This window comes from Protopterus annectens, chromosome 2.part1 (assembly GCF_019279795.1).
Source record: "Protopterus annectens isolate FY-2018-M chromosome 2.part1, PAN1.0, whole genome shotgun sequence".
Lineage (NCBI taxonomy): Eukaryota > Metazoa > Chordata > Ceratodontiformes > Protopteridae > Protopterus > Protopterus annectens.
The window spans coordinates 922,032,851-922,060,596 of record NC_056729.1 but is presented as its reverse complement, the minus strand read 5'-3'; the positions used below and the strand labels follow the sequence as shown (position 1 = coordinate 922,060,596).

General features: G+C 41.6%; 1 protein-coding gene across 2 annotated transcripts in view; it reads left to right on the top strand.

The window, feature by feature from the left end:
* Positions 1–25,111, top strand: part of RWDD4 (RWD domain containing 4) — a 441,468-nt gene extending 416,357 nt beyond the window's left edge. For both annotated transcript variants that reach the window (XM_044062554.1, XM_044062555.1), the window contains one exon: positions 24,753–25,111. In XM_044062554.1, the coding sequence (XP_043918489.1) occupies positions 24,753–24,785 (33 nt within the window). In that variant the 3' untranslated portion in view covers positions 24,786–25,111. The remainder of the gene's footprint in view (positions 1–24,752) is intronic.
* The last annotated feature ends 2,635 nt before the right edge of the window (positions 25,112–27,746 follow it).

The following is a 27,746-nucleotide window of genomic DNA, read 5'->3' as shown; positions in this document are numbered from 1 at the left end:
ACTATCTCTTGGTGAAGGGTGTATTCCACCATGATCTTTCTTGAGCTGTCAGTAGCCTGTGATGTCATTGACCACTTGATGCTCATCAATATTCTATGCTCTTACTGAGGCCTTACATCCACAGTGCTTGAATAATTTGTCTGTTACCTCTCGGAATGTTTTCAGTTGGATATGTCTTGCATTTACTCTTAAATACTTAGTAATCTGCAGTCAGTAGCACAGGTAGAGTGGTGTGAAGGAGGCAACCACCCCTGGCATGAAGTGCAAGGGGTCATGATCAGCTAATCCCATTCACTCCTCTGAACATGTACTGTGTGTGGTATAAACCATAGTAACTGCTTGTTACAGTTTAAAAATAGCTTTTTGCTCTTCACCTTAGAAGAAAAAACAGCACCAAGCACATTATTAGCTAGCTATATACCTCTGGCTGTAGTGCTCCAAAGGGTTCAATATTTTGGCTATATTTTTATTTTTTATTATTATGGTGTACATGCTTCCACTTACAGATGTCAACACAAGACTGATTTTAAATTCACAGTTATGCTGATGATAAAAGATATTTCCTTTACTCAGGAGCTTTGTCTAACCTTTCAGTCTTAAGAGACAGCTTTGATGCCATCCTTGTTTGATTTTTAGGCCGCTGAAACCATCAAAGTTTAAAACCGTGTCAGTGTATGCTACCTTTAGAACGTTGCATGCTCCATATCTTTCTCTCCTCATTTTATTTATAGGAAGTAGGTTGGAGGTTTGTATAGTATGCTTAATGGCCTGATGCTCATCGTGTGACACTGCTGCAGTCATTACACTTGGGTTATCCTGCCGTCAGGCGGTTCCCCAGCCGGCCTGAGTTCCAAAGTCTTGGTCCAGCGTCGGTTGCTGTTGCCTCCTCCCTGACGTCAGTGCAACAGGGGTGTATAAGATGCAGCCGACGCCATTTTCTTCAGTCTTTCTTGCCACGGGGTGCCCGAAGCAAAAGCAGTTCGCAAGTGCCGGTCGGCCTACTCCTGAGATTTTCATTCCGAATCCAGAACCGAAGTCTTCTACTAAGCTAAGTACCCCGTTGGGGAAACTTTTTCTTGCCTCAGACCGATGTCAGTAAAAGTTAATAACTGTATTTCTTGTGGGAAGCAAATACCTCATAAGGATTTCCATTCTTATTGTATCCCATGCCTAGGCCCAGACCAGGACATTACTGGTTGTTGGTTTTGTGCTAGGTTTAATAAGTGCACTATTAAACGTCTGTTTGATTTTGCCCAACATTACTTTGGCAGAAAATTTAATTATACCATGCCATCGGAACTTCCGACGACCGGTATTCATAAAAAGTGCAAAGACAAGGACAGGCGTCCGAGGCCCAAAAATGACGACGAAGCCTCTTCTAGGCCAGTCACCGGTTCTCCGGTTTTCAGTGAGGCACCTTCGCAGCCCCTGACGACCGCTTCTGCAGAACCACAGGCCGCCCCTGACCCCCACGTGGGGATGGCTGGGCCTTCAGACGCACTAGCTTTTCAGCAGACCAAAACCGATCCTGCAGAGGGACCCGGAGTACCTGAGCTACCCGCAGCTTCGGAGGGTGTCTTCAGACCTACTCAGCTAAGCATTAAACCCTTTTCTAAGACAAAGCCTCCTTTAAAAACTAAGAAACAAGTACAGCATTCTCCAGGACAGGCCTCCATGCCTAAGAAACAAATGCTCAAAATGGCCGAAGACCTAATCACTCTGATCAGGGGGTCGCATCCCCCACCTGATAAAAGGCTTAGACAGGATGCAGATTATGATTCATCCGACCAGGGGTCCATTTCCTCAGATTCATCCTCAGACCTGGGATACTCTTTACCCCCTTATGAGGATTCTGATGCTGAGGAATCTATTCCATCAGCCTCTCCACCCGAGGACTAGTCCTTTGGGGAAACCTTACATACCATGAGGGAGCATTTCCATTGGGAAGGCCAGGATTATTCAGAATCCAAGAAAAGGCTCAGAGACTTCCTATTATTACCATAACACAGACCCCTGGCTATTCCGCCAGTGCTAGATATTGTGGATGATGTGTACACTGAATCCAGCTTAAATCCTGATTCCTTACCTCCAGCTCCACTTAAACCGGACAGATATTAGAGTACCTGACTCACACAAATTTCTGTATAAAAGCCCTGTTGCTGATCCTGAAACTATTTCTCAGGGACCCAAAGGGGCTAATGCCTCATCAGCAAAGAACCCAGTTCCCTCTGACAGAGATTCCAGAGCACTAGACAGATGGGGAAAGAAAGTATATACATCTGCAACTTTAGCAATGAGAGCCTTAAATTGCCAGTTTCACATGCTAAAATATCAGCAATTTTTGATGTCTCAGTTGAAATAAAAAAAAAAAAATGCTTCCAGACACAGATCCCCCTAATTTTAAAGAAATGCAGGATTTATTGCATGGTGCTGAACAAGTGGGAAAGCATACTTTGCAATGTGGTTTTGATTCTTTGGAGGCCTCATGCAGAGCAGCAGTTACAGGCTCTGTCATTAGAAGACTTGCATGGTTAAAAGAACATACGTTACCAGATCATGTTAAAGCTAAATTACTGAATGCACCTTTACAGCAGGATGTTTTATTTGGAGTTAAGGCAGAGGAGGTTTTAAAAAAAATGGAGGATAAGGCAAAATCTATGCAAACAGTGAAGGATTTCTTACAGGTTCAGCCTCCTCGATTTAGTAGAAACTGGCCAACAAAGAATTGGTCCTTTCCAGTTAGACAGACCTCAAAGGGGCAGATACAGACGGCCAAGAGTTAGAGGTCAACCACAAGGTCCTTACAGACCTCGACAATGGGGTGCATCAGGCCAGAGAGAAGGGGAAGACGGGCACCAACCATATAAAAAACAGCCCCAATGACTTCCCACTCCAGCTGCCAAACAACTCACTCTTGGCAGCCCCTTTGGGAGGAAAACTGGCACTTTTTTATCACAATTGGCATATGATCACCCAAGACAAATGGGTTCTCAATATTATTTCAAAAGGTTACAGGTTCCACTTTCACACTCTGCCAAGATTAAAAGGAATGCCAAATCTGCCACTAAATCAATGGGCAGAGGCCCAAAAACAAATTATGGCACTCATGAACATGGGAGCTATTCAAAATGTACCACCACAGGAACAAGGGCAAGGATTTTACTCAAGACTCTTTCTGGTTCCCAGGAAAGACAAAGCCTGGAAGCCCATTCTGGATCTTTCTACACTAAACACTTACCTGGATGTTCCGAAATTCAAAATGTTGACATTACAGCAGCTTCTTCCCATGCTGGGCAAGCAAACTTGGCTCGTGACTTTGGACCTCAAGGAGGCATACCTGCATGTCCCTATCAGACAAAACTGCAGAAGATACCTCTGGTTCTTAGCTGGTCCAATGCACTATCAATTCTCTGCACTGCCCTTTGGATTATCTACTGTGCCCAGGGTCTTCACAAAGTGCCTGGCACTAGTAATTGCATTTTGCAGACAGAAAGGAATTCAAATTTACCCATACCTGGATGACTGCCTGATTCAAGCAGAGAGCAAGGACATTCTTCTACAGCATCTGGCGTTTGTAAAAAAGTTATTAAGTTGCCTGGGGTACACAGTAAATGAAAAGAAATCAAAACTAGTGCCCTCACAAGAGACAATATTCCTGGGTGCCAGCTTGAACACAACGGCCCAGATGGCTTTTCTCACACCAGACAAGCAAGGACAACTGACACAATACTTTCAGTTGATGGCAACAAAGACCCGACTCCCTGCAAGAAAAATTCTACTGGCCATGGGCTTCATGGAGTCTTGCAAACTACTAATTCCATATGCCAGACTGCATATGAGGAAACTACAATGGCACCTAAAGAATGTATGGTCTCAACACTGTCAAAGTTTGGAAACAGTTATACCACTAATACCTTGCCTTCAACAGGAGTTTCGATGGTGGGCTCAAGCTTGTCACCTCAACAAGGCACAGCCTTTCACTCAACCCACAGCCAGGCAAACACTGACAACAGATGCATCGGATTACGCCTGGGGAGCACACATGGCGGAAAAATGTATTCAGGGCAAGTGGAACACAGGACAAAGGCATATGCACATCAATCAAAAAGAGATGCTAGCTGTACAAAATGCCCTTATAGCTTTCAAGGACCTGTTGCATCCAGGACAACTACTACTAAAGACAGAACACCACAGTTATGTGGTACATAAACAAGCAAGGGGGCACTCACTCCTACCCCCTCTGCAGACAAGCCATGACCTTGTGGAACACAGCTATAAACTATGAAGTTCATCTACAAGCACAATTCCTGCCAGGAGAGAAAAACACACTGGCAGACGACTTAAGCAGAAATATCATGGATCCCCATGAATGGGAATTGAATCCTCAAATATTCAGAATGATAACAAAGAAATGGTGGAGCCCGGACATAGATCTGTTTGCCTCCCCAATGAATTGCCAGCTAAAGAAATTCTGCACAAGGAGTTACCATCCGCAAGCATGGAAAGTGGATGCCCTCTCATTCAGCTGGACAAACCTACAGGTATATGCTTTTCCACCGCTGCCTCTTCTCCCAAAGGTACTCATAAAAGCCAGGCAAGAAGAGCCAAAAATGATCCTGATCGCACCAGACTGGCCATGCCAGCACCTGGTACCCAATCTTAAAAAACTTAGCACAAGGACCACCTTGGATTTTGCCTCAAATACCACATCTGCTGTTGCAGCACAACAATCAGTTACTCCACAGCCTGCTAAAGACACTAAACCTAGCTGCATGGAAGATTCCCTAGCCACGCAAGCAATGCCTCTTTCCAAAGCAGTTATGGATGTCATTCTGGAAGCCAGAAGGCCTAGTACCAGGAAAGCCTACTCGGATAAATGGAAGAGATTCTGTGCCTGGAACCAGGCTCACAGCCTTGATCCTCTTGTGCCAAACATTCCTCAGATACTACAATATTTGACTGAGATGCTGGTCAAAGGCCTCTCCTTTTCATCCATCAAGATCCACGCATCTGCCATCTCTGCACATTATAACACGGATCCACCAATTTTCTCTAATCCTTTGCTAAAACAGTACCTCAGAGGGGCTAAAAACATAAGACCGCCCCATAGAGCACCTACTCCAACTTGGGACCTCAACTTTGTTTTGGAAAAATTAACTTTACCACCTTTTGAACCAGCTAGCATGGCAGAATTAAAATACATTTCTTGGAAAACTGCTCTGCTCCTGGCAATAACTTCTGCAAGAAGAGTTTCAGAATTACAGGCACTAATGGCAGTGGAATCTTTCCTCATTTTCCACCAGGACAGGGTGTCCTTAAGAACCAACCCTGAGTTTATGCCCAAGGTGGTTTCAAGTGTGTCTTTAAACCAAACCATTCACTTGCCTACTTTTTATCCAAAACCACAGAATAAAGGGGAAAGACTACTGCATTCATTGGACATTCACAGGCAGTTACGCTTCTACTTGGACAAAACCAAAGCTTTCAGAAAATCTGAGCAATTATTGGTAGCATATGCTGCAGCAGCACAGGGAAAAGCTATTTCAAAACAGACCATTTCCAAATGGATAGGACATTGCATACATTTCTGCTATACGCACCATGGAAAACCTGTGCCTAACAGCATTAGATCTCACTCCACCAGGGCAACAGCCGCTTCAACTGCCTACCTCAGAGGAGTACTTACCAAGGATATTTTGGAAGCAGCAACATGGAGTTCTGTGCATACCTTCACCAAGCATTACTATCTGCCTCTATACTCTAAATCCAGAGCTGGCTTCACCTCTGCAGTACTGCAGGGCCTTATAGCCACCCCTAATGCCTTATAGAACCAACCACCCTACCTCAGCTTTGGGATTCTACCCAAGTGTAATGACTGCATCAGTGTCACACGATGAACATAGTACAGTTTTGTACCTACCATAAATGTAGATGTTCGAGTGTACACACTGCTGCAGTCCAGGTTACCCTCCCTCCATCCCCTCTTACTGGCAAGTACGTACCTAGTTCCTCTACCTTTTACTACCTATGGGGAGTATTTGCTGGTAGCTGAAAGTATGTTGTTTGCATTTCTTATGTATGTTTTATTAGCAATTTGAATTGCCTACCTATTTGGGGGCACCTGACATGTGGGGCAAGAAAAACTGAAGAAAATGGCATCGGCTGCATCTTATATACCCCTGTCGCACTGACGTCAGGGAGGAGGCGACAGCAACCGATGCCGGACCAAGACTTTGGAACTCAGGCCGACTGGGGAACCACCTGACGGCAGGATAACCCAAGTGTAATGACTGCAGCAGTGTCTACATTCGAACATCTACATTTATGGTAGGTACAAAACTGTACTGTGTTAGCAATGGTGAAATCTTTATATTCTCAGTTTTAGGAATATTTGCAGTAGCATTCCTTGTACTGCTCTAGAAATTGTTATTCATGTGCAATGTCTTCCTATGTGAATGCACTCTACCTCAGTGTCAGTAGCTTTGGTCTTGGCCTCTTCCAGGGATATAGAACTCTGTAGCTGAAATCATGACTAAATATTTGCAATCTTCACGTATTATACCAGTTCTTGGTGATCTGCATTTGCTGCCTGTCACAACCTGTTCTGTTTGTAAAATCTTGGTGCTTAATTATAGGGCACTACAAGACCTAAAATGTTAATTTTATCTGAAGTTTTATTAGCATTTGTTTACCAGGAAAGGCCAACTAGACCATGACAGGCCCCTTTTCACCAATGGGGTGAGGGGGGGGGGTGCTCCACAGTTAATAAGTCTTGCATGATGCACTGCATTACACTGCATTGTACTGTACTGTAGGACAAGTCAGAACAGCAAGTGTTAACTATCGCATCCAGAAAACAGAAGTAATAGACCCTGGAAATCATTATATTCCACTAAAAGGAAACTACAGATCAACACAGAGTTAACACCCATTTTTGCATGGCGCATTTATGTGTCTAGGTAGCTAACTTTTATTTTCCATGTAGCATAGTGGCACAGAAAGTTACATTTTACATTTCATAAGTATGTGTAGAACATAAAAAGCATTTTTCACACATTTTGGTTTAAATTGCTAATTGTACATGCCCCCACCCCCAGGAGAAAAATGTAAGGAATCTATTTCAAATGAACTTCAAGTTGGTTCGTAACATCTTCATCTGTCTATATCCATCCATTTCTTGCTGTTGAGTCACATTAGACTCCTCTTGTAGTGACCCCATAAGGAGTGGCCACCATCCAGTTGGTTTACTAGGCATATAGGAAACATTTGTGGTTTTGTGTGTGTGTGTTTCTTTCTCTTACATGTGCAACATACAAACCACAGCACATTACATAGACTTTAGAGTAGCTAATCTGCCTGTTGTATGTCTTCGCAGTGTGTGAGGAAACCAGAATACCTGGAGAAAGCCCATGTGAACATGAGGAAGACAGATGCCACACAAAAGGCACACCAGCCAAGAGCCAAACTAGAGAACCTCTTGTGAGACAGCAGTGCTACTCACTGTGACACAGTGCTGCCCTGTGACATAGCTGTCCTTCCTATTGGAATATATATCTTTATTGCAAATTTAAATTTCTGTTTAGAGTTTAGGCGATTGCTTAGTATGATGGTGCTGTCCCATGCCATATCTATCCCTCATATTGGCATATATTTCTTTATTGCAAATTTAAATTTCTTTTTAGAGTTTAGGTGCTTGCTTAGCATCATGGCTTGGAATTACAAGTAATTAGCCCCATACATAGTTTTATATTCATGGTCAGTTCTATAGAGCTTTGTAGAAGAGTTCTTTGCTCTGAGGCAACTTGCAGTGTAAGTTAGAGGCCTTGGCTGAGCCCTGAACAAGTGACTAATGGGTCTGGTACTTTGCTGAAACTGGTGGCAATACTTGTGTTAATCACCAGCACTGTCACTGATGCATTAGTCATGTCCTATACAGTTCTGTCCCACCAGTTTCTTAAGAGGAAGTGCATCTTGCTGAGGAACTCCATAGACTAGCTGACACTAGCTGACATCTAGTTAGTACTGGCAGAAATTAGACCATTGTTGTAACCTGGTTTAACATATTTGAAGAAATTGTGTGCTGGAAAGAATTGACATCATCTCACCTTAAAATTGTCTTTCCATGATGAGGGTGAGCATAGCTGAGTTATGGGCATAAGTGGCTACATAAGAATTCCTCCATGATGAATTAATCTAAAAGGGTAGCATAAGGATTGATTTCCTTGGCATAACATCTTATCTTAATTTTCTGCTCTGGTGACGAGGGCACACCTCTGTATCCTAGACATATGCCATATATCTGCCCTGTGCTGATGTGATATAATTAACCAGGTTGTATTCCTGTTCCTGTCAAATGGCCAAATTGTCAGGTACAAATAAGAAAAACTCGTAACTAAATGCTGATGTGGTGAAATAAATAACTCTGCCATTGCCCTTTCTCTGTGTCAAGCATCCTGCTGTCCTTACCTGCATTGATGGCTACATTCATAGAGTTGATTTGATTGAATTTAGTAATCTAGGTCTAGTTAGGTTTTGATCAAGTTGTCACATCTGAAATATATTAGCTTCTGAAAACCATCCCTGTAGCATTTTTTTCCATCATTGATGGTGTGATGTGTCACCTCCCATAAACATAGGCCCAAGTACCCTTACATGATGAGGTCTTAATCCAGCTTGGTTACCTGTATTTCTAACTGCATCATAACTTTCTTCCAAAGTTTCTAGAGCAGATAAGTTTGAGAGTGCATCTAAAGCATTGACAGTCCCTAATTAATGAATTCATTATACATTTGTCATCCTTTGTGTATCCTCCATTTTCTCACCAAACATTTGCCTCGGGACTTAATGAAAAGTAAAAATCTGCAGTACACAAAGTAGTAGATACAAACTTTCATGTTAGTAGTGCTTTTCTTCTGGAATTCAGACAATTATTAAAGAATTACATCTCTTAAATAATGAGGAATCCCATGATTAAATTAGCAGTAACTCATTCTAAAAGCATTTTTCTACTACAGAGTTTACTTTATATTAAAATAAGTGCTCTCATTCAAAAATATGGCAATAAGGTAACTCCCGAGCATGTTAAAATAGAGGAAAAAAACAAGGTGTCATTTTTAATCTGATTGTGTCTTTGTTCCAGTATTGATTTAATGTTGACAGTACTGTCAAAGTATGGTCCTTAATCAGCTCCAATTAGGAATGTCCAGTTATATTCTTTTAGATCTTTTTGAGTTAACATGTCACTGCCTCATCAGTTCTGGTGTATAACTTGCCTAACCATAAAATAGAATCTATGTCTGCCACCGTTGTTCAGAACATATAATGCTGGTTCATTGCTTTGCACTTCAGTGCAACAGTTTTGTATGCAAATGGCCAAATAAATAATATTGCTTAAGGATTGCCTGCATGCATGGGAAAATATTGCAAAACTTACTGCCTAAAGGGTCTTTCATGTTTATTAGGAAACATACATCTGTTAGTAAGGTAATGTATTACTTTAACCAAATTAATTAAATATTTTATTAGTAGAAAATCTGCCTTTTACAAGCCACTTGTGTAGGTGGGCTATGTCCTATCACCCACTCAGATAAGTAGAGTTTCACAATTGCCTGTTCAGCTTCCACTCTACCTCTGTTTTTAGGCAGGTTGTCTATTTTATACCTTGCAGGTTAAACCTTCCACAGTTGTATTTAGTTATTGCCTTACAACTGTTTCATTACTAGTAAGTCTACTGACCCTATGTATCTGACCATGTATTACAACTGTTAAATGTAAATTGTGGGTACGTGTATCTGACCATAGGTTCCTAGATGTATACTAGGCTAATGACCCTGGGGCCTTTACAAGCCTAACCCATAGGATTACCCTGGCATTGTGCCACCCGACCTTAGTTCCCAGTGCCTCTGTCGAGTAAAGCCAATGGAGTGATCCCTGGGATGAATTTTCTATTTCCTGTCCACTCCTCAAGCTTTCTCTTGAAGAGGGCCAGTGAGGTGCTCTGCTTGACATGTATGGGAATTCTATTCCATAGTATAGACAGTCTCTGGGTAAGAACCTGTCCCTCCAGCATGTTCTGTTTATTGTGGTAATGAGGTTGAGGTCTCTGGAGCATGTGGTGCAGAGGGATTGGGGTCTCTTTAGATGTAGCATTTCTAACAGAGCTAGGTCAGACATGGCTTTGTAAGTCAAGCAGAGATCGCCTCTAAGTAGGCAATATGAGACAGAGAATAGGAGTTTTATTAGTATGTCCTTATAGGACAAATCAGAAAAGCACACAAAGGCTGGAAACCAGGAATACAGCCAAACTGTTATTAAAACACTGGTAAGCGCTTTCGTCTGGTGACCATCACCAGACTTCTTCCAACAAATTGAAACAACACAATTGAGAACTTTTATATATATTCAAAACTGGATGATTAATTATTAACTAATTAATTACAAACGCAAGTTAACATAATGAATCCATAAAATGTTAACATTGGTGTAAAATTAATAGTAGAAGCAACCCAGAATAAAGCACCAAAGTAAACACATCCATTTCCAGTCAGTAATATAAAAACATATAAACACATTCCCTAAGAGCTTATATGTTGTTATAAAACAGAAAATAAGTTTAAAAATTAAAAAAAATTGATAACATTTAGGCTGCTTTTATTCATCTGTCATCTATCAATCTAAATGTTATCAATTTTTTACATTTTTTTTAAGATCTGAAGAAGTCTAAGTATTTTCTCAGACGAAAAGTGGTTTATGTGGATGGAATAAATTTTATGTTCTTTGACATTACTTTTGTGCATTTCAACCGTTTTTTCTTGCCAGTATTTGTGATTCTTCATTTGGTCTTGTTCGTTCAAGTGACTTTTCAGACAAACTGAGTACGTCCGCTCCTTCATGAGTGGTCCGTCAACCCGGCATTGGTGGGTATGTCCTTTTGTCAATGAGGCCATCCATGCTGCAAACTCTTCGCTTCCCTTCTCAACTCCAAGGGCAGCAGGTACTTCGCCCTGATCCCCCCATAGGAAGTCACAGAGAGATTTTATGATTCACGATTGCACCCCTGCCCGGTCTTCGTTATGCCTTTCTTCCCACTCCTCTCATTCAGAAGTTTCTTCAGAAAGCATCTCAACTGAAGAGCAAAGTAATCCTCATTTGACCCAGTCTGGCCTCGACAAGTATGGTTTCCCTTCCTGTGGCTTTATCTAGTACACCCTTCCTGGGTGTTGGATCCCTGTCTGGATTTTCTGTGTCATCCATCAGGGATAACTCATCCAGATGTGGACCCTCAAGTTAACTACATGGTTTCTGTGCATCCAATGATGGCTAGACGGTCCAGGCTTTCTTCCCTGGTTCGACACATCCTCTCCAAAGAATTCTGCTAGGAGGATTTATAAGAGCAAATGGAAAACATTTTCCCTTGGAGCTCTCCAGAGACGACTAGACCCATTTTCAGCACCTGCTCCAGCTGTCCGTAATTTTCTTGCATCTGTTTTTAGTAGTGGAGCTAGTTATTCTGTGGTAAAGGTCCAACTTGCAACTTTGTTTAATTTTCACATAGGAGAAAAGCATTCATCCTTGGCATCATCAAGTCTACATAAAGCCTTCCCCAAGGGTACCTTCTTGTTGCAGCCTTCCTACTCCTCCATGGAATTTATCAATACTTCTTCAATCTCTGACTCAGTCCCCCTTTGAGCCATCTGCCAAGATGGACTTAAGTTTTTGTCTTGGAAAACCATTTTTCTGATTGTGATCACATTGGCCAGATGGGTATCGAATTCCAGGCTCTCTTTCCTGCCGCCATGTCTGATCTTTTACAAGGATGGGTTATCCCTTTGTACTAATCTTTCTTTTCTACGTACTACCTATGGTAGCTTTGGAAACTGCTATAAATCAGTGCATCGACTTTCATGTTTTCTTTCCAAATGTTTCCAACAAAGTAGAATACATATTGCACTTGTTTGAGTGTTCATAGGCAGTTTAGATTCTGTCTCCACAGAAGTAAACATTCCAGAAAATCAGACTAGCATTTGAAATATTGACATCATTCTTGAGTGCAAATTCCAACAGAGCACAAAAGTATGAATTTTACGGTTGAAAAGTCACTGTACCTGCATAGGTGCTGATGTACTGCATCAACTGCAAAAATATTGGGAATGACAGGAAATGGTCTGTGTTAAGTGTAACCAAGATAGATTTTCCTTTGGAGTTATCAATGTCCCAGTTATAGAACTGCATTAAAATGTCATCTAAGTCTTTTATAAAACTGCTGTCAAAGGAGAAATTTCAGTGTTGATTTGGCATAATCTAACATTAGTTCAGTTACCCATCCACAACACATACTGTAATTCTCATAGGTGGAGTCTATTTTTTATAGATTTTTCGGAGGTGAGGCGATATTGGAAATTTTAGGCAATATTCAGAAGGTTCACCAAAATGGCATTGCCAAGTTCCAGATCTTACAGAATATATTTAAAATTCATAGTAAGCATTTGTACAGATGCAATTCTGTCAATTGCTGTCTTGTTTAGTAGCTGATGAGCACTGTGCATGAGTTCTGTCCTGTCCCCATAACTACTGTACAGCTACCTTTGTCAGCCTCTTTACTTATTTTGTGATCTTAATGTAGACCTTTAAGAACAACACATTCATCAGAAGTCTACATACAGTTTTGTACTAGAGTAAGGTCTATACTGTTTATAGATCTGATGCTTAGGTGCTGTTTGGGAACCTGTAACAAGTGAGTGGCTGTGGAGAATAAACTGGCTCCTCTCATATTAGTACTTACTAGTTGATGTTGGTCAGGAAACAGCAGCTTAAAGTTTAAAAATCTCGAGTCATTAAATGTCCACTAAATTCCCACCTGTAAGGAACAAAGCAATTCTTTGTTCAGAACAGTCGATTCAGGTTCAGGCAGAGTGTGATGAGAAACGTTTGAAAGCAGATCTTGTGTCTGCTTCACATATAGCCGCTTCTCAGTAATGGTCCTGAGAATCTCTTCTGTCCCTGCCTTTTTCACTTGTTGACCTCCTTGTTACTGCTGGGCCGAATTTCTATTGTAGTTTTATCATCTGTGGTTTTTGGGGGGAATCTTTAGCTGTTAACACCTCTTCTGGCTTTTGTAGTTTTGCCGTTTGGATGTCAATGTTAGGGCCATTTCCTCTACTACAACAGAGATTACTATTACTGCTGCTTTAGTACAGGAGCTATATCTCATTTGATAGATATGGACCATCAGAATGTTAGGCCCTTTTAAATATCATATTATCAGACAATTTCTTAGATGAATAGAAGCCCTCCAAGGATGTAATATGAGCCTCAAATCTATTAATGTCCATCAAAATTTCTTCCTTAGTTTTAACAAAGGAATTTTTCAATAACCTTGTGTAATAAGCACTTAAACTGAGGTGAGGAATTAGTTGCTACCACTGCTTTAGGAGTTCTGGATAATGTATGCCATATGTAGACATCTTTAAAATTCTAAATCCCTTTGTTACAGTGCTTAACTTCAAATGTGGCTCAAAACTGAAACAAAAAGTTTATATATTTGTATTTTCTGTTTCAGATTACATATATCAGCAAATAAATCAACTAAGATTGTAGCAGCACATTAAGTTTAGGTATAATAAAGTCAGCAGGCACCTGAAGCAGTAAAGGATTATGTTGCACAGACAGCAGCTTATGCAGCGGTCTAGTATTATTATAGGTAGCATAGACCCTGATTGAAAATGGGGATTGTGACAGACTGTTACTGCTTCAATGTTCCCTTTTGTGTCCTGTAAGCACACAAGCAAGAATTGCAAACTTTCAAAGAAGGATGTAGCTTAAGCAGGGGAATCTAAGCAAACAAAGCCACTGCTAAAGGAAAATCCAGTAAAATACCCAGTTTAAGGACCACAAAAGATGAACTTGAGTAAAAACATGCAATACATGAATTGGTGGCAGATGTGTAGTACCCATTTCCCTAAGCATAGACCTTAAGCCCTTTAGCCCGACTTCCTTGATTAGATTTCTTGTGAATTCTAAACAAACCAGATGGAGACCTGTATTTCTAAAGGTACTGAGTTTTGTTTTTGAAGATTCCTTGAGCAGGTATGGCTAAGGAGCTTTTCTAAAGCATACACAGCTCCATCAGCTAACTAAATTTCATAACCTAATACTTTTGCCCGCTATTATATATCCCATTTTCTTACCATAAGGCTGTTTTATTAACTGAGTTAATAGTTCAGAAAATTCCTCGTGTGTCACTTGCTATGCTTCATTTTTGACTCTCCATGCTAATGTCATTTACACAAGGCAGTTGACATTGCACAATTAGGATAACCAGGTTCATGTTAATTAACAAGGTATTTAAGTGCTAATCTTAAGCTGTCTTGGCTGGATGATTGAAGTAAAACTGGACAGTCTGCAGAAGCATGACAACAAGTGGTGACTTGAAAATATGCTGTCTTTTTGTGCGTATTTTCTAACGAGTCTTTTTGCATAACCAGCTCCGTAACATTAATTGTAAAGCAATACAATGACTTAAAACAGAAATAATAAGAGTAAATAATAATCCCCAAGTAATGAAACATACTGAAACTTAAAACTATGTGTGAATTAAATGCACAAGGAATTGCACAAAGGAAATAGCATTTAATGCAGTGAAACATTATAATGTCAGCTAATATATTCATTAAGTAATAGTATCAGTCATGATATTTAGTATATCGGGCTATTAATTTGCACTGCCTGTGATGTCAGTAGTTGATTAAATTCCTTTCTGCAATTAGTAGTCTGTATTGATAGTATGCTCTTCAAAGTTTTTTTTGTTCTTTTTTTGTTTTTAAATACCTTTATTGAATTAGCACTTGTGAAATAAGCTAACGTAACACTTGTATAAAAGTAATCAAACCATATTAACAAGTTCACATTTACAAACATTTTATATCACAAAATTTGTATATAACATGTAATCAGTGCAACATTACATAAATTGTTCAATTCCCGCCTTCTCTTAAACTTCATTCCTCCGCCAAAACATTTTTTTATGGCTGATTGTTCCCACAATTTCCATTTTTTTTCTATGTAATTTACTCCAGTTTCTAAAAGTTCCACCTCATGTTCTTTTATCTCTGTTAAAATATTCACTACTTCAGTTATAGTTGGTTTACATGTTGATTTCCAGTTTCTGGAATTGCTTTTTAGGCAGCCACCCAGATTAAACTTAAGAAGGCCTTACTGTGTCAAGGCAATTTAGATCCTGTATCCCAGCTCAAAAAATCATTTCCTTAGTTACGTTCATTTGCTTTCTTAGTATTCCTGACAGAGTATTCAATAGGGAATTTTTGAAGTCTGCTAACTCATTACACACTTAAACATATGCTCCCAACATTAACCTCCAACATTTGCCATATACCGGAGGAAAAATTCTTTGGATTCTGCTTGCGGTATCAATGTATCTATGCAAACAGTTGTTTCTTTGTGAATTACATATCTAATTTATCTTCCCAATCTTTTTTGACCTCTTCTGAGTGATTCCTGTAGTTACTGTGCAATGTTTTATATGCCCTACTAATGATCTATTTTTTAACTGCAGCTTCTGTTTTAGATCCAGATAAAAACTCAGACATTACAGGACTTTCATTTAGAATTCTCCATCCCTGTTTTTGTCTGTACTCTGATACCAGTCCCTGATATGGAAGGCAATCACTAGTCTGCAATCCAAATGTCTTCTTGGCCTCTTCCCATTCTGTTCCCTTTGCCTCGCTAATTATTTGTTTCCAATACCTTGGTTCCCTTGCCAGATTCTTCCACTAAATTCCAGCTCCCTCTTGCCTGTTCTCTGTACTCCTAATTGCAGTCAGCCCTATTGGCAGAATCTCCTTTTTGCATTGCTGTGTTGACTTAGTTTTTAGTATACTTTCTGCCAGATTATGAATATAATATTTCTCCCTTTTTAATTTCTCCAAATCTTTTAGGTTCTAATACCGTGATGGGAATGGATTCCATTCCTAAGTCAAAGTACTATTAAAGTTCATGAAATTAGTGTTTCACTCTTTGATGTCGGCCAGAAGTGCTTTTCACAGCACCTACAGTGTGCCCAGTAAAGACTCCTGCAATTCATACAAATTTGCATGTATTGGTAACATATCTAAATATGAGTGTAGACTATTTTTATAAGACCCATTGCTCCTACTACTGTTGTAACTATCTGGGTAGCAATCTTACACATTGCTCTTATTTCTGCTTGCAAATCTTGATATTTTATGACTTTGTGTCTCTCTCTGCACAGGACAATGTAGTCATTAGGTGTGGCAATTTCAGTGATCAATGCTACTTTTGTCTTCTTTTTCTGCACCACCACTATATCTGGTTTTCTTGCATCCATCTTTTGAACTGTTGGTAATGGATGTGATATAGACTTCATATTTTTCTATGATGCTTTGTGGCCCATATTTCCAATATTTTGAGCCATTTTAGTACCATAATGTTTGCACAGTCCCCCTGCAACTGTTTCACCACATTATTATGCCTTTCAGTATACAGTCCTTCTGCCATTAGTATGTTGCAACCAGCAACAAGGTCTGCAACTGTTTCCAATTCTGTTTTACAAAACCCAGATTGGTCTGTTTCTCCCACATGTCCAACTGACTTTGTAAACTACCATGTACATAGCCCCCTATCTTGGGCCGCCAATATTACCCTTTTATCTCTTGATTTGAATTCGCCTTTCCTTAGCCATTCCTGTACTCGTTCCTCATCAACATAAGGTTCTTCCAGAAGTTTTTTATACTTTCAACTATATTTATGAATTTTCCACATTTCTTGCCTTCTCATCTGGTTCTTCACCTTAGTCTTTCTTTTGTTTTTTGGCACATTCAGTTGCTGCCTCATTTTTATCTACTTCTGGTTTGATTTCCATTCCTGCTTGGTGCCGATATGCTTCTGCTAGCCTAAGCAGGGAAGTCATCTTAGATTTATTCTCCTCATGTTTCAAAACTTTGGGTCTTTTGAGGTCAGCAGATATGTGTGGAGTCCCACAATTGCAGATCTATACATGTAATCAATTTCAAAGAGGCCCATCCCTCCTTCAGATCAGGTTATATATAATCTTGGTATGGATTGACTTTTATAAATCATTTGGTGAGCACGAGGCATTCTTCTTATTTTCCTATCTAATTTATTCAGCACTTTTTGAAGCCAGTCAGTCACTCCAAAACTGTAAGTTAGGATAGGAACAACAAATTGGTTTATAGCTTGGATTTTGTTCCTAGATGTCACCTCCAAACTTAGGGTAAAGGAAGCCAGTTAATTACTCGATGAATTACTCAGACTGATCCATGTGATTAAAATCTGACAGATAATTAGCCATCCTCAGTGCTAAAATGGTCATAAACACCTTATAATCATGGTTCAAAACTGAAATGGATTTGTAGGACAAAAACAAAGGATCTCTTCCTTTGTAATCATGACTTCTGTTATAGCCTATTGTGATCATGGGCTTTTTATAATTAAAATCTTATTTGTCAGTACCTGGTAGCTGTACACCGCCACATTTCCAATCCTTGACTGGAATCTAGATGTTTTTCATGTTTCACTGTTGCAGTCATCACACTTGGGTTATCTGCCTGCAGGTAGTCCTCAGTCGGCCCGAATACCAGATACTTAGTATTTCTGTGTCAGTTTCTGTCGCTCCAGGACTGACGTCAGGTTGTCAGGGGTATAAAAACAGGCAACCAACGCCATTGCATCAGTCTTTCATACTGAGGAGCCCGAAGCAGAAGCAGTTAGCAAGTGCTGGTCAGCCGCTACTTGAATTTTTGTTTACGAATTGAATAATCCTGAAGTCTTCTAAAGCTAAGTACCCCATTCGGAATCCTTTTTTCTTGCTCTAACCGATGCCAGAAAAAGTTAAAAATTGTCTTGCCTGTGGAAAGCAAATACCACACAGAGATTTTTATTCTTACTGCTTCACCTGTTTAGGCCTAGACCACAACGTTCCTCGCTTTCGGTTTTGTGCCTTGTTCAACCCCCAAACCATTCATCGTTGGACTCTCTTTGTTGCTAAATTCTTCCACTCCATCTCTGTATTCTGAAATGGCTTCAGTAAGCCATCCGACTACCAATGTTCTGAAAAAACGTAAGGATAAAGACAGAGACAGACCGCATAGGTTCAAAGCTGCTGACTACTTCCGTTAAGCTAGTCGCCAGGCCACCGGTACACAGTGAGGTGCTTTTGCAGCCCCTGATGCCCACTTCTATGGATTCGCAGGCCTCTACTGAGACCCGTTTGGAGTCTGGTATGCCGCGAGACTCTTCTTCGACTGTGAAACCTGCGGATGTCTCTACCTTGGATGGGGTCCAGAGCTGCTGTGCAGGCACTGGCTTCTGATGTAGTTCTTCGCACTACCAATGTTCGACTCAAACCGATGACTTCTTTTTTATTTAAAACTACCGGGTTTCTTAGGCCAAGAGTATGCGCTACTCCTAGAAAGCAGACGACCAAAGCGTATGCACCTCCTCCCATGCATCAATGACAAATGCTTAGAATGGCAGAAGACCTTATTATGCTGATTAGGGGAAGTCGGCATTCCCCTGCTAAGAGGAAGAGACCAGTCCCCTGCAGCTTCAACAGACCAGGAGTCCGATGACTGAGGTATCTGATTATGAAGACATGCCCTTATCTGCTTATGAGGATTCAGATGCAGAGGAATCCATTCCCTCTGCCTCCCCTCCTGAGGATTTTTCTTTTGGTGAAACCTTACATACCTTAAGAGAGCATTTCCATTGGGAATGCCAGGACTATCCTCAGTCCAAAACGAGACTCAGGGAATTCCTAGATTTGCCACAGCACAGACCTTTAGCAATACTCCCTGTCCTGGAGGTTGATGATGATTTTTTGGAATTCAGTCTTACTCCTGATACTTTACCCTCCTACCCCTAGGAAACCAGACAGGTACTACAGAGTACCTGACACTCACAAATTTCTTTTCAAGAATCCTATTGCTGTCCCAGAGATTGTTTCCCAGGGGCCTAAAGGTATCGAGGCAACTACAGCCAAGAATCCCACCCCTTTGGACAGGGATTCCAGAGCTTTGGACAGATGAGGTAAGAAGGTATATACCTCTGCTACTCTTGCTGTTATGGCATTAAATTGTCAGTTTCACATGCTGAAGTACCAGCAACATATTATGGAACTTCTTAAACAAAAGGTGGCAACCTTTACAGACTGTGCAGAAAATAAGGAATTGCAGGAGCTTATGCACTCTGCAAGCCAAGTCAGCAAGCATACTTTGCAGTGTGGCTTTGCCCTAGAGGCATCTTGCCAGGCAGCAGTCACTGGTTCTGTACTGAGAAGACATGCTTGGCTCAAGGAGCAGACCTTGTCAGACCATATCAAATCGAAGTTATTAGACACTTCTTTGAACAAGGACAGTTTGTTTGGCACCAAAGCAGAAGAGGTTCTTAAAAAGATGGGACAAAAAGATAAATCTATGCAGACTGTTAAAGAATTCTTACAAGTGCAACCCCCTAGATTCAGTAGGCATTGCCCTTCCAAATATTGGTCCTTTCCTGCCCCCTCCCAGCCATCTCAAACCAGGCCCAAGGGGAACAGACCACCCATATTACAGTCCCAGGGTATGCAGAGATCTAAGCAATGGAGTGCCCCCACCCCCAAAGCAGGGAGTGGTAAGCCACCTCCTTATGGAAAAAACTCACACTGACTTCTCTGCTCCCCACCTCTGCCCAATTGCTTGTGACCCTATGAGGAAAACGTGCCCTTCATGCAAAAAACTGGATGTCCATCACACAAGACTGATGGGTCCTCAACATTGTATCCCAGGGGTACAAATTTTACTTCCAGTCACTGCCAACCCCAAGAGTGTTCCCAGACCTTCCTCCAAACCAGTGGGCAGAGGTTCAAAACAAGTTTTATCCCTGCTCTCCATCAGAGCTATTCAACCAGTTCCAGTGGATCAGATAGGTCAACTATTCTATTCCAGACTCTTCCTGGTACCCAGAAAAGAGGGCTCTTGGTGCCCAATCCTGGATCTTTCATTTCTCAACACCTTCCTGTTGGTACCAAAATTCAAAATGCTTACCATGCAACAGCTTCTACCTATGCTAACCAAGGATGCCTGGTTAGTCACCCTAGACTTAAAAGAAGCCTATCTGAACATCCCTATTAGGGAGTCATGCAGGAAGTATCTACATTTCAGGGCTGGATCTATGCATTATCAGTTCTCTGCACTTCCCTTTGGCTTATCCACTGCACCCAGAGTATTCACAAAATGCCTGGCTCCAGCCATTGCATACTGCAGGCAGAGAAATATCCAAATTTACCCGTACTTGGACGACTGCCTGATTCAGGCGGACAGTCAGGATTGTTGTTGCAGCATCTGACATTTGTGAAAAACCTCCTCACTTCCCTGGGATACACCATCAATGAAAAGAAATCAAAACTGGTACCCAGTCAAAGGATTGTATTCCTGGGCGTAAGCTTTGACGCAACATCCCAGATGGCATTCCTCACTTCAGAAAAACAAGTCTATCTGACAGCTTACTTCAAACAAATGGCCACCAGAACTCCGCTATCTGCAAGAAAAATGCTGCAGGCCCTAGGTTTCATGGCCTCATGTATACTTGCTAATTCCATATGCAAGACTGCATATATGGAAACTTTAATGGTATTTAAAAAGTCTTTGGTGCCAACATTCGCAGGACCTGGAAACTGTCATTCCTATCATACCTTGTCTAAGGATAGAGTTTCTTTGATGGGCAGAAGCATGCAACCTCAACAAGGGACTGCCCTTTACTCAACCCCAAGCCACCCAGACCTTAACCACAGACACATCAGACTATGCCTGGGGAGCACACATGGACGGCAAATGCGTTCAGGGCCACTGGAGCCCAAGTCAGATTTATCTGCATATCAACCAAAAAGAGATGCTAGCTGTGCAGAACGCCCTGACAGCTTTCTGATCCTTGCTCTTTCCAGGGCAACTTCTAGTAAAAACAGACACCACCACAGTTATGTGGTACATCAACAAGTAGGAGGAACACATTCCTACCCACTCTGCAGGCTAGCCATGGCTCTGTGGAACATGGCATTGGACATGCAAGTCCATCTGCAAGCTCAATTCCTGCCAGGCAATCAAAATTCACTGGCAGATGACTTAAACAGAAATCTCCTAGACCCACACGGGTGGCAGTTGGAGCCCAGCACCTGCAACCTTCTGATTCAGAAATGGGGGACCCCAGAGGTGGACCTTTTTGCCTTCCCCTACAACCACCAGCTCAGCAGATTCTGCACCGGGAACCCTCACAGCAGGGCCTGGAAAGTGGATGCCTTATCCTTTCAGTGGGTAAATCTTATGCATTCACACCCCTGCCCCTTCTCTCAAAAGGTATTACTCAAAATAAGACAGGACAGACTGAGGACAATTCTGATTGCCACGGACTGGCCACGCCAGCACTGGTGCTCACTCCTGCGCAGCCTGACATCGGTGCCACCATGGCACCTACATCAGAACCCTACCCTGCTCTCTCAGTAGGAGGGGCAGATTTTGCATCCATAACTGAAAATCCTAAAGCTTGCAGCTTGGCTTATCTCTTGAATCCTACCCCAGCAGCTCTAAACAAACAGGTGCTGGATGTCATTCTTGAAGCCAGAAGACTCAGTACAAGGAAATCCTATGCGGATAAGTGGAAAAGATACTGCTCATGGAGCCTAGCTAAAGGAGAGGACACAACTCTGCCTTCCCTGCCTTTAATTTTGGAGTACCTAGTGGATCTACTCCACAAAGGCCTGTCCTTCCCTTCCATTAAGATTCATGCCTCAGCCATTTCGGCTCATTACAACACCGAGCCACTTCTCTTCTGACCCCCTCTTATCAAACAGTTCCTGAGAGGGGCAAACAACTTAAGGCACCAAGGAGAGCATCCACCCCTGCTTGGGACCTTAACTCTGTAATGGAAAAGCTTACGCTTCCACACTTTGAGCCTGCAGTATCAGCAGACTTAAAATTCCTCTCTTGGAAAACAGCATTGCTTCTAGCCATCACTTCAGCTAGAAGAGTGTCTGAACTACAAGCACTTATGTCTGTGGAACCCTTCATGATTTTACATGCTGACATGGTGTCTCTCAGGACAAACCCTTCCTTTATGCCTAAAGTGATGTCCAATGTAGCTCTCAATCAATCCATACATTTGCCAACCTTTTTCCCTAATCCTCAAAATAAAGGGGAAAGGATATTGCATTCCTTGGACGTGCACAGACAGCTCAGATTTTACCTGGCTAGGACTAAGGCCTTCAGAAAATCAGACCAGCTGTTAGTTTGGCAACTGGGGCAGAGGGCAAGGCCATTTCCAAGCAAACTATATCTAAATGGATAGCACATTGCATCCATTTCTGCTACAAGCACCATGGGAAAATAACCCTGCAGGGGGTTATAACACACTCCACTAGGGCAACATCTACCACTACTGCATTTCTCAGGGGTCAGGGGAGTCCCTACCAGGGACATCCTGGAAGCTGCTACCTGGAGTTCAGTACACACTTTCATCAAACACTACCATTTGACTATATTCTCCAAATCCAGGGCAGGCTTTGCAACAGCAGTCCTGCAGGGCATTTTATCCAACCCTAACACTTCATGACTGCCTCCACCCTTATTCAGCTTTGAGAATCCACCCAAGTGTGATGACTGCAACAGTGAAACATGAAGAACATAGTACAGTTGTGTACACTTACCATAAATGTAGATGTTCGAGTGCATTTACTGTTGCAGTCCTGGTTTCCCTCCCTCCAACCCCCTGGTTTCTCAGTCTCTCTCTGTCTGTCTCTCTCTCTCCTTAATATCTGTCTAGGCTTTTTACCCCCCCCCCATTTTCAGGGATATGGGTATTGGTATTTACTTTTTTACTGGTGGTGTTTTCCTCTGTCATAACTTCGCTCCCTTTTGGGGGGTGGCTCCTGACATTTGGGGCAAGAAAAACTGATGTAATGGCATCAGCTGCCTGTTTTTATACCCCTGACGACCAGACGTCAGTCCTGAAGCATCAGCAACCGACACAGAAATACAAAGTCTCTGGTATTCGGGCCGACTGAGGGCTACCTGCAGGCAGATAACCCAAGTGTGATGACTGCAACAGTGAATACACTCTAACATCTACATTTATGGTAAATGTACACAACTGTACTTTCCATTTGGTCTTGTTGACTTCCACACTGCCTCTTTTACCTCTTCTAATGTTATTGAAGCAATTCATTTTCGTATGTGGTCCTCCTTTGTCCTTGGAATTGGAATCTCCGGTAGGTACTGCTCTCCAGTCCTCAGTTTCGTGGGCCCACCTACTTTCCTCTGGCATATATATAGTTTTGAACAAATCCTTCTAAATGCCCCCAGCCCAGTGTCTTTTTTGAGCTCCTTACAGTTTGTCCATTTCTTCCATCATTAATACTAAAAACAGACCATTTGTGACATATAATTGAATAAACCCCATTTTACACGCTAGTGTGTGCAATTATATGCCGTTGTATATTATTAGTATATTACCATTATTACAGCTTACCCTTGAGAGGTTGTTGTATATGTAAGTTTTTTATCATTACTTCTGTTACATTTTTATGTATATTTATGTCATAATTTCTTTGTGTTATTGTGCTTATTCCCACTGACCGGAGTTATGACTAAAGCCTGTTCCATTACACCAGACACCAGGTCACTTTATGTATTTTATGTGAAAATTAAGATTGCTTTTCAGGGTGTGACTTGTGCTTTTTGTACTTATTCTGTTCCATTGGTAGCTGTGGTAGCCTTTCTGTTTTCAACCACAGGGAGGTTGTAACCATTTGTAGACCTCTGCAGCTGCCTTGCAGCATCTATAACCAGTGCTGTGAGTGAACTGTGTTGTTGCTGATATTTCTGCTTTTTGATCACATGCCTATATTCTGCACACTAACTACGGACCTAGTGTTTGTTGCTTGGTAATGACACATAAGCAATTCTGTAAGCCAGTTTCAAGTAAAGTAATTATTTTTTGTTGTTTCCTGATTAAATTGTGAGGACCACATTTGTGATTCTCAAAAGTGTGATACTAGAAGTATGTTGAAGATTGGTGGTACTTCGAGACCCTTACTCCAGATGCAGTGATATCTGCATTAAAAATGGAAAAGTTGAGTAAGGATGGTTCAGAATACTTTCTTGTCGTAATAGCAATGTTTTTGATTTGATTCTAATTTATTTATTTATTTATTTTACATTTGTTTACTGGGCTAGTCCAGCTGGATACATGTCCATTTTCAGTGGAGGCCCGGGGAGAAAAGCTCCGCTATCATACAACTAAACAATTTAAAATTATACAAAAAAATAGCAAGACGAAAAAAACAGAGAAATGTTGAGACTATGCTCCACTACAAAACTACTAAACAAGTTAAAATAATAATTGTTTCATATCTGCACATTATTTTCATGTTTGCAGGATTCATAATCATGCCTTGCACTTTTAATAGAGGGCTATCTTGTTACACCCCAATTTTTCAAAATATATTGTTATAACACAATTGCAGGTCAGTCCCCACATGATAACTCATAGTCATGCATGTTAAAAGTGACGTGTTATTATGTGATTTTGTAACTTCATTAGATGATGAAAATGGTAAAGCATAAGAAAGGTTTCATGAAGATAAACATTTTGTATTTTTGTGTTTCTCAACTGTAGACATTTTTACAATTTAATTGAATTCAGTATTTACCCTTTTTGCCTTTTGTCAGCTAAGCAAAACAGGCGGCAAAGATGATGACTAAAAGGTTTGTTTTCGTGATGATGGATGCATCGATTTCTGGAAGTTTTCTGGATTCCCAGGACTTTTAAAAAGAGCTGCTGGAATACCTTACCTTTTTCAGTCTTTCTATATTTATTAACACCATAAACATTTTGAACTGTTTTTTTATAAATATTACATTATAAAGTGGGTTTAGACTTTATATAAGACTAAAAACTGCTTTTATCTGTTATCAAAGACTGTCATGTTAACATACATACAGACACAGTGCAGTTATGAAATGTATAAACTTTCTTGGTAATTTAACCAGTACCCTATGTGATGGCAATAAAAGTACTTAGGATAGAATTTGACAGTATGTTGTGATTTTTTTCTTCACTTTCTGTCCAGTTACTTATGTGTCTAAATGCTGATTTGGAAAACTATATTGAGTGACCTGACTAGTGCATTTCCCTAAATATCCATTTCTGTAGTCTTGACTTTTAGTTTAAGGACTTTTCATGGGCTTGCATACTGGCTTCAGACTTTTTCCCAAAATAATATATTTCATCCTTCCCTACCTTAAACTAATTAGTTAATCCAGGTGTCAGTTTGTTGGCCACATTTTCACAGGATGTGATCATTAGCTAGAATGCGGATGGGGGAATATGTGATCATATTTTGGAACCATGTCCTCAAATGAACACCTGAAACTAGTCTCTTCTGTAAAATTGTCCTTTGTTACCTTTTTGAAATTCTTTGCAGTGTGATATGTAGTTGTATTTATTTTATCTGTTTGATGGACATGTATCCTCAGACTAAATATTTTAAATTGCCAGGATATGACAGAAATCTTCTGAGATTTTTATAAGAATTAAACTCATTGCATTGCTGATTTTGTCTCAGTGGGGCATATTTTGTTACCTGCTGGGCTGCTAGTGTTTGTCAGAGGAAAACATGAGCAAGTTTAACTTTTAGCACCAGGTGACTGTGCTGAGGGTATCACTTATTACTTGGAATAGTACAGTGCACTCTGAAGTATTTTTCATGGATCAGTATGTATGAAGGGAGCATTTGGAGTCATTGATGTCCTTCCTTTAGATCACTATTGTAGTACTGCACACTGTTTATTCTGAATGATTTGAAGAAAATCTACTGATCTGATGCTATCCATGTCATCATTCATCACAGGTGGGTCTTGGATTCAACCTCAGATCCAAGCCGGCAACTTCTCAGACAGATTCAAAACTCAAGCTCCTCCGCTTCCCATAATCCTCTGCTACCTTCAAACCCTCAGATCTTGTTTGCTACTGAAACACTTCAGACATGGTCCAGGCTCAAGCTTAGCGGTTTTCAGATAAATGTTCTTACTTCTTGGTTTTCTGCTGTTTTTAAGGTACCTTTCTATTCTTAACTTGTGTATTTATAGTTTAATTATATTACCTCCCCTCCCGGTTAGAACTTTTTGGTTTAGTTAGGTTCCACTCTCCCCCTTCCAGTGCTTGGCACTTCGCAACCTTTCCTATCTTAAAGTAGTTTCAACAAAAAAAATATCTCTATCCTTGCTTTCTTCTTAGTGATAGTGTTTTATGGCTGGTGTGTACTTTTTCCCCGTAGGATCCCTGAAAACCCTTCAGGATTTAAAAGATGCTCCTTGTGTGGTTGGAAGATGCCATGCTCCTACTCGCATGAGGAGTGTCTGCATTGTTTAGGGTTGATGCACCTGGAGGTCGAATGCAATATTTGTGACGCATTCAACCTCAGGGCGTTCGTAGAGCACCGCAACAGCCTTTTACTGAAAGGTTTGGCTTAGAGCGGTCCTCTTCCTTCAGATTCCCCTTGCTAGCCCTAGCAGGAGCCCAGGACGAGACCTCCTCCTCCCTCAGGGGGAATTCCCCTTAGTCTCTCTCAAGAAATCTGAGGCTCTCTGATCACAGATCCCCAGATCTGAGCTCAGCCTCTTCAGCTTCGGATCAGACGTCCGCCTCTCCGAGAGCTTTGGATCAGACTCTCAGATTCAAGGTTCCGGCAGAGCCGGAGACCTTTGGATCCAAGTAGGAGCAAGCCAACCCCTGATCCAACCAGTTTGTCGGATTCATCTGGTATGCCCTCGAAACTTTCGGATACTAGCAGGTTGCCAGAGCCAACAATTCTGTTGGATCCCATTGTCATTGAGGGTTCACCTGCTTGGTCTTGCAGCAGGTTGGATCCAGTCTCCTTCTCTGGGCCATAGGACTGTGTTTCCAAGGTCAGATCCCCAACAAGATCTGACCACTCCTCAGCTTTGTCCAGATTCTCCAGAAGCCGCCTCCTCTTGGACATGGATAGGATGATGAGTTTCCTCAAGGCCCAAATCGAGTTGGGCTTTCTGCCATCCCCTGCCCATGTGGCTAGGGGACCCTCCCCGTCCACAGGTCTCCACTGTCCCCTTCCAGTCCAACAGGTTTTGGAATGTCAGGACCAAGAGGTTTCTAGTGAGAGGCCAATGGTGTCAGGTATCCCCCATTTTCAACATCGTCAGCGTCTGACTGGCTCTGTTCCACAGCCCTCGGACCAGGGTTGGCCTAGTCTGAGTGGTCAGTACAAGTTCCCTGGGGATGGGTGTGGGTCCAGATTTTCTGGCCTGCTCCCTTCCCTTGGACTTTGGCACTGGACATCTTGGTGCCGATATAATCTGTGGGCTTCGGTGCTGCCTCAGGGTCCCTTCTCCCTTCCCAGGTGTCCCTGGCTGCTAGCTGTGGGGGGGTCATCCAGTCCATTGACCTTCCAGGCAGTAAAGAGTATGGTCTCCAGTATGGCAGTTACCTCTCTTTCTTAAGGTCCTCCCAAGCTTTTCTCATGATTGTGTGCTGAGGCCTCATCATCCATCCAGGGTCAGCCCTCCCACAAGCACCTTCCGACAGACACTGACCTACTTGGGCTACCCATCTCTTCTGAGTCCTCCCCTGAGCCCACTGTGGATGAACCCCCCCCCCCCCGCTCAGAAATCGACTTCTCCAGGCAA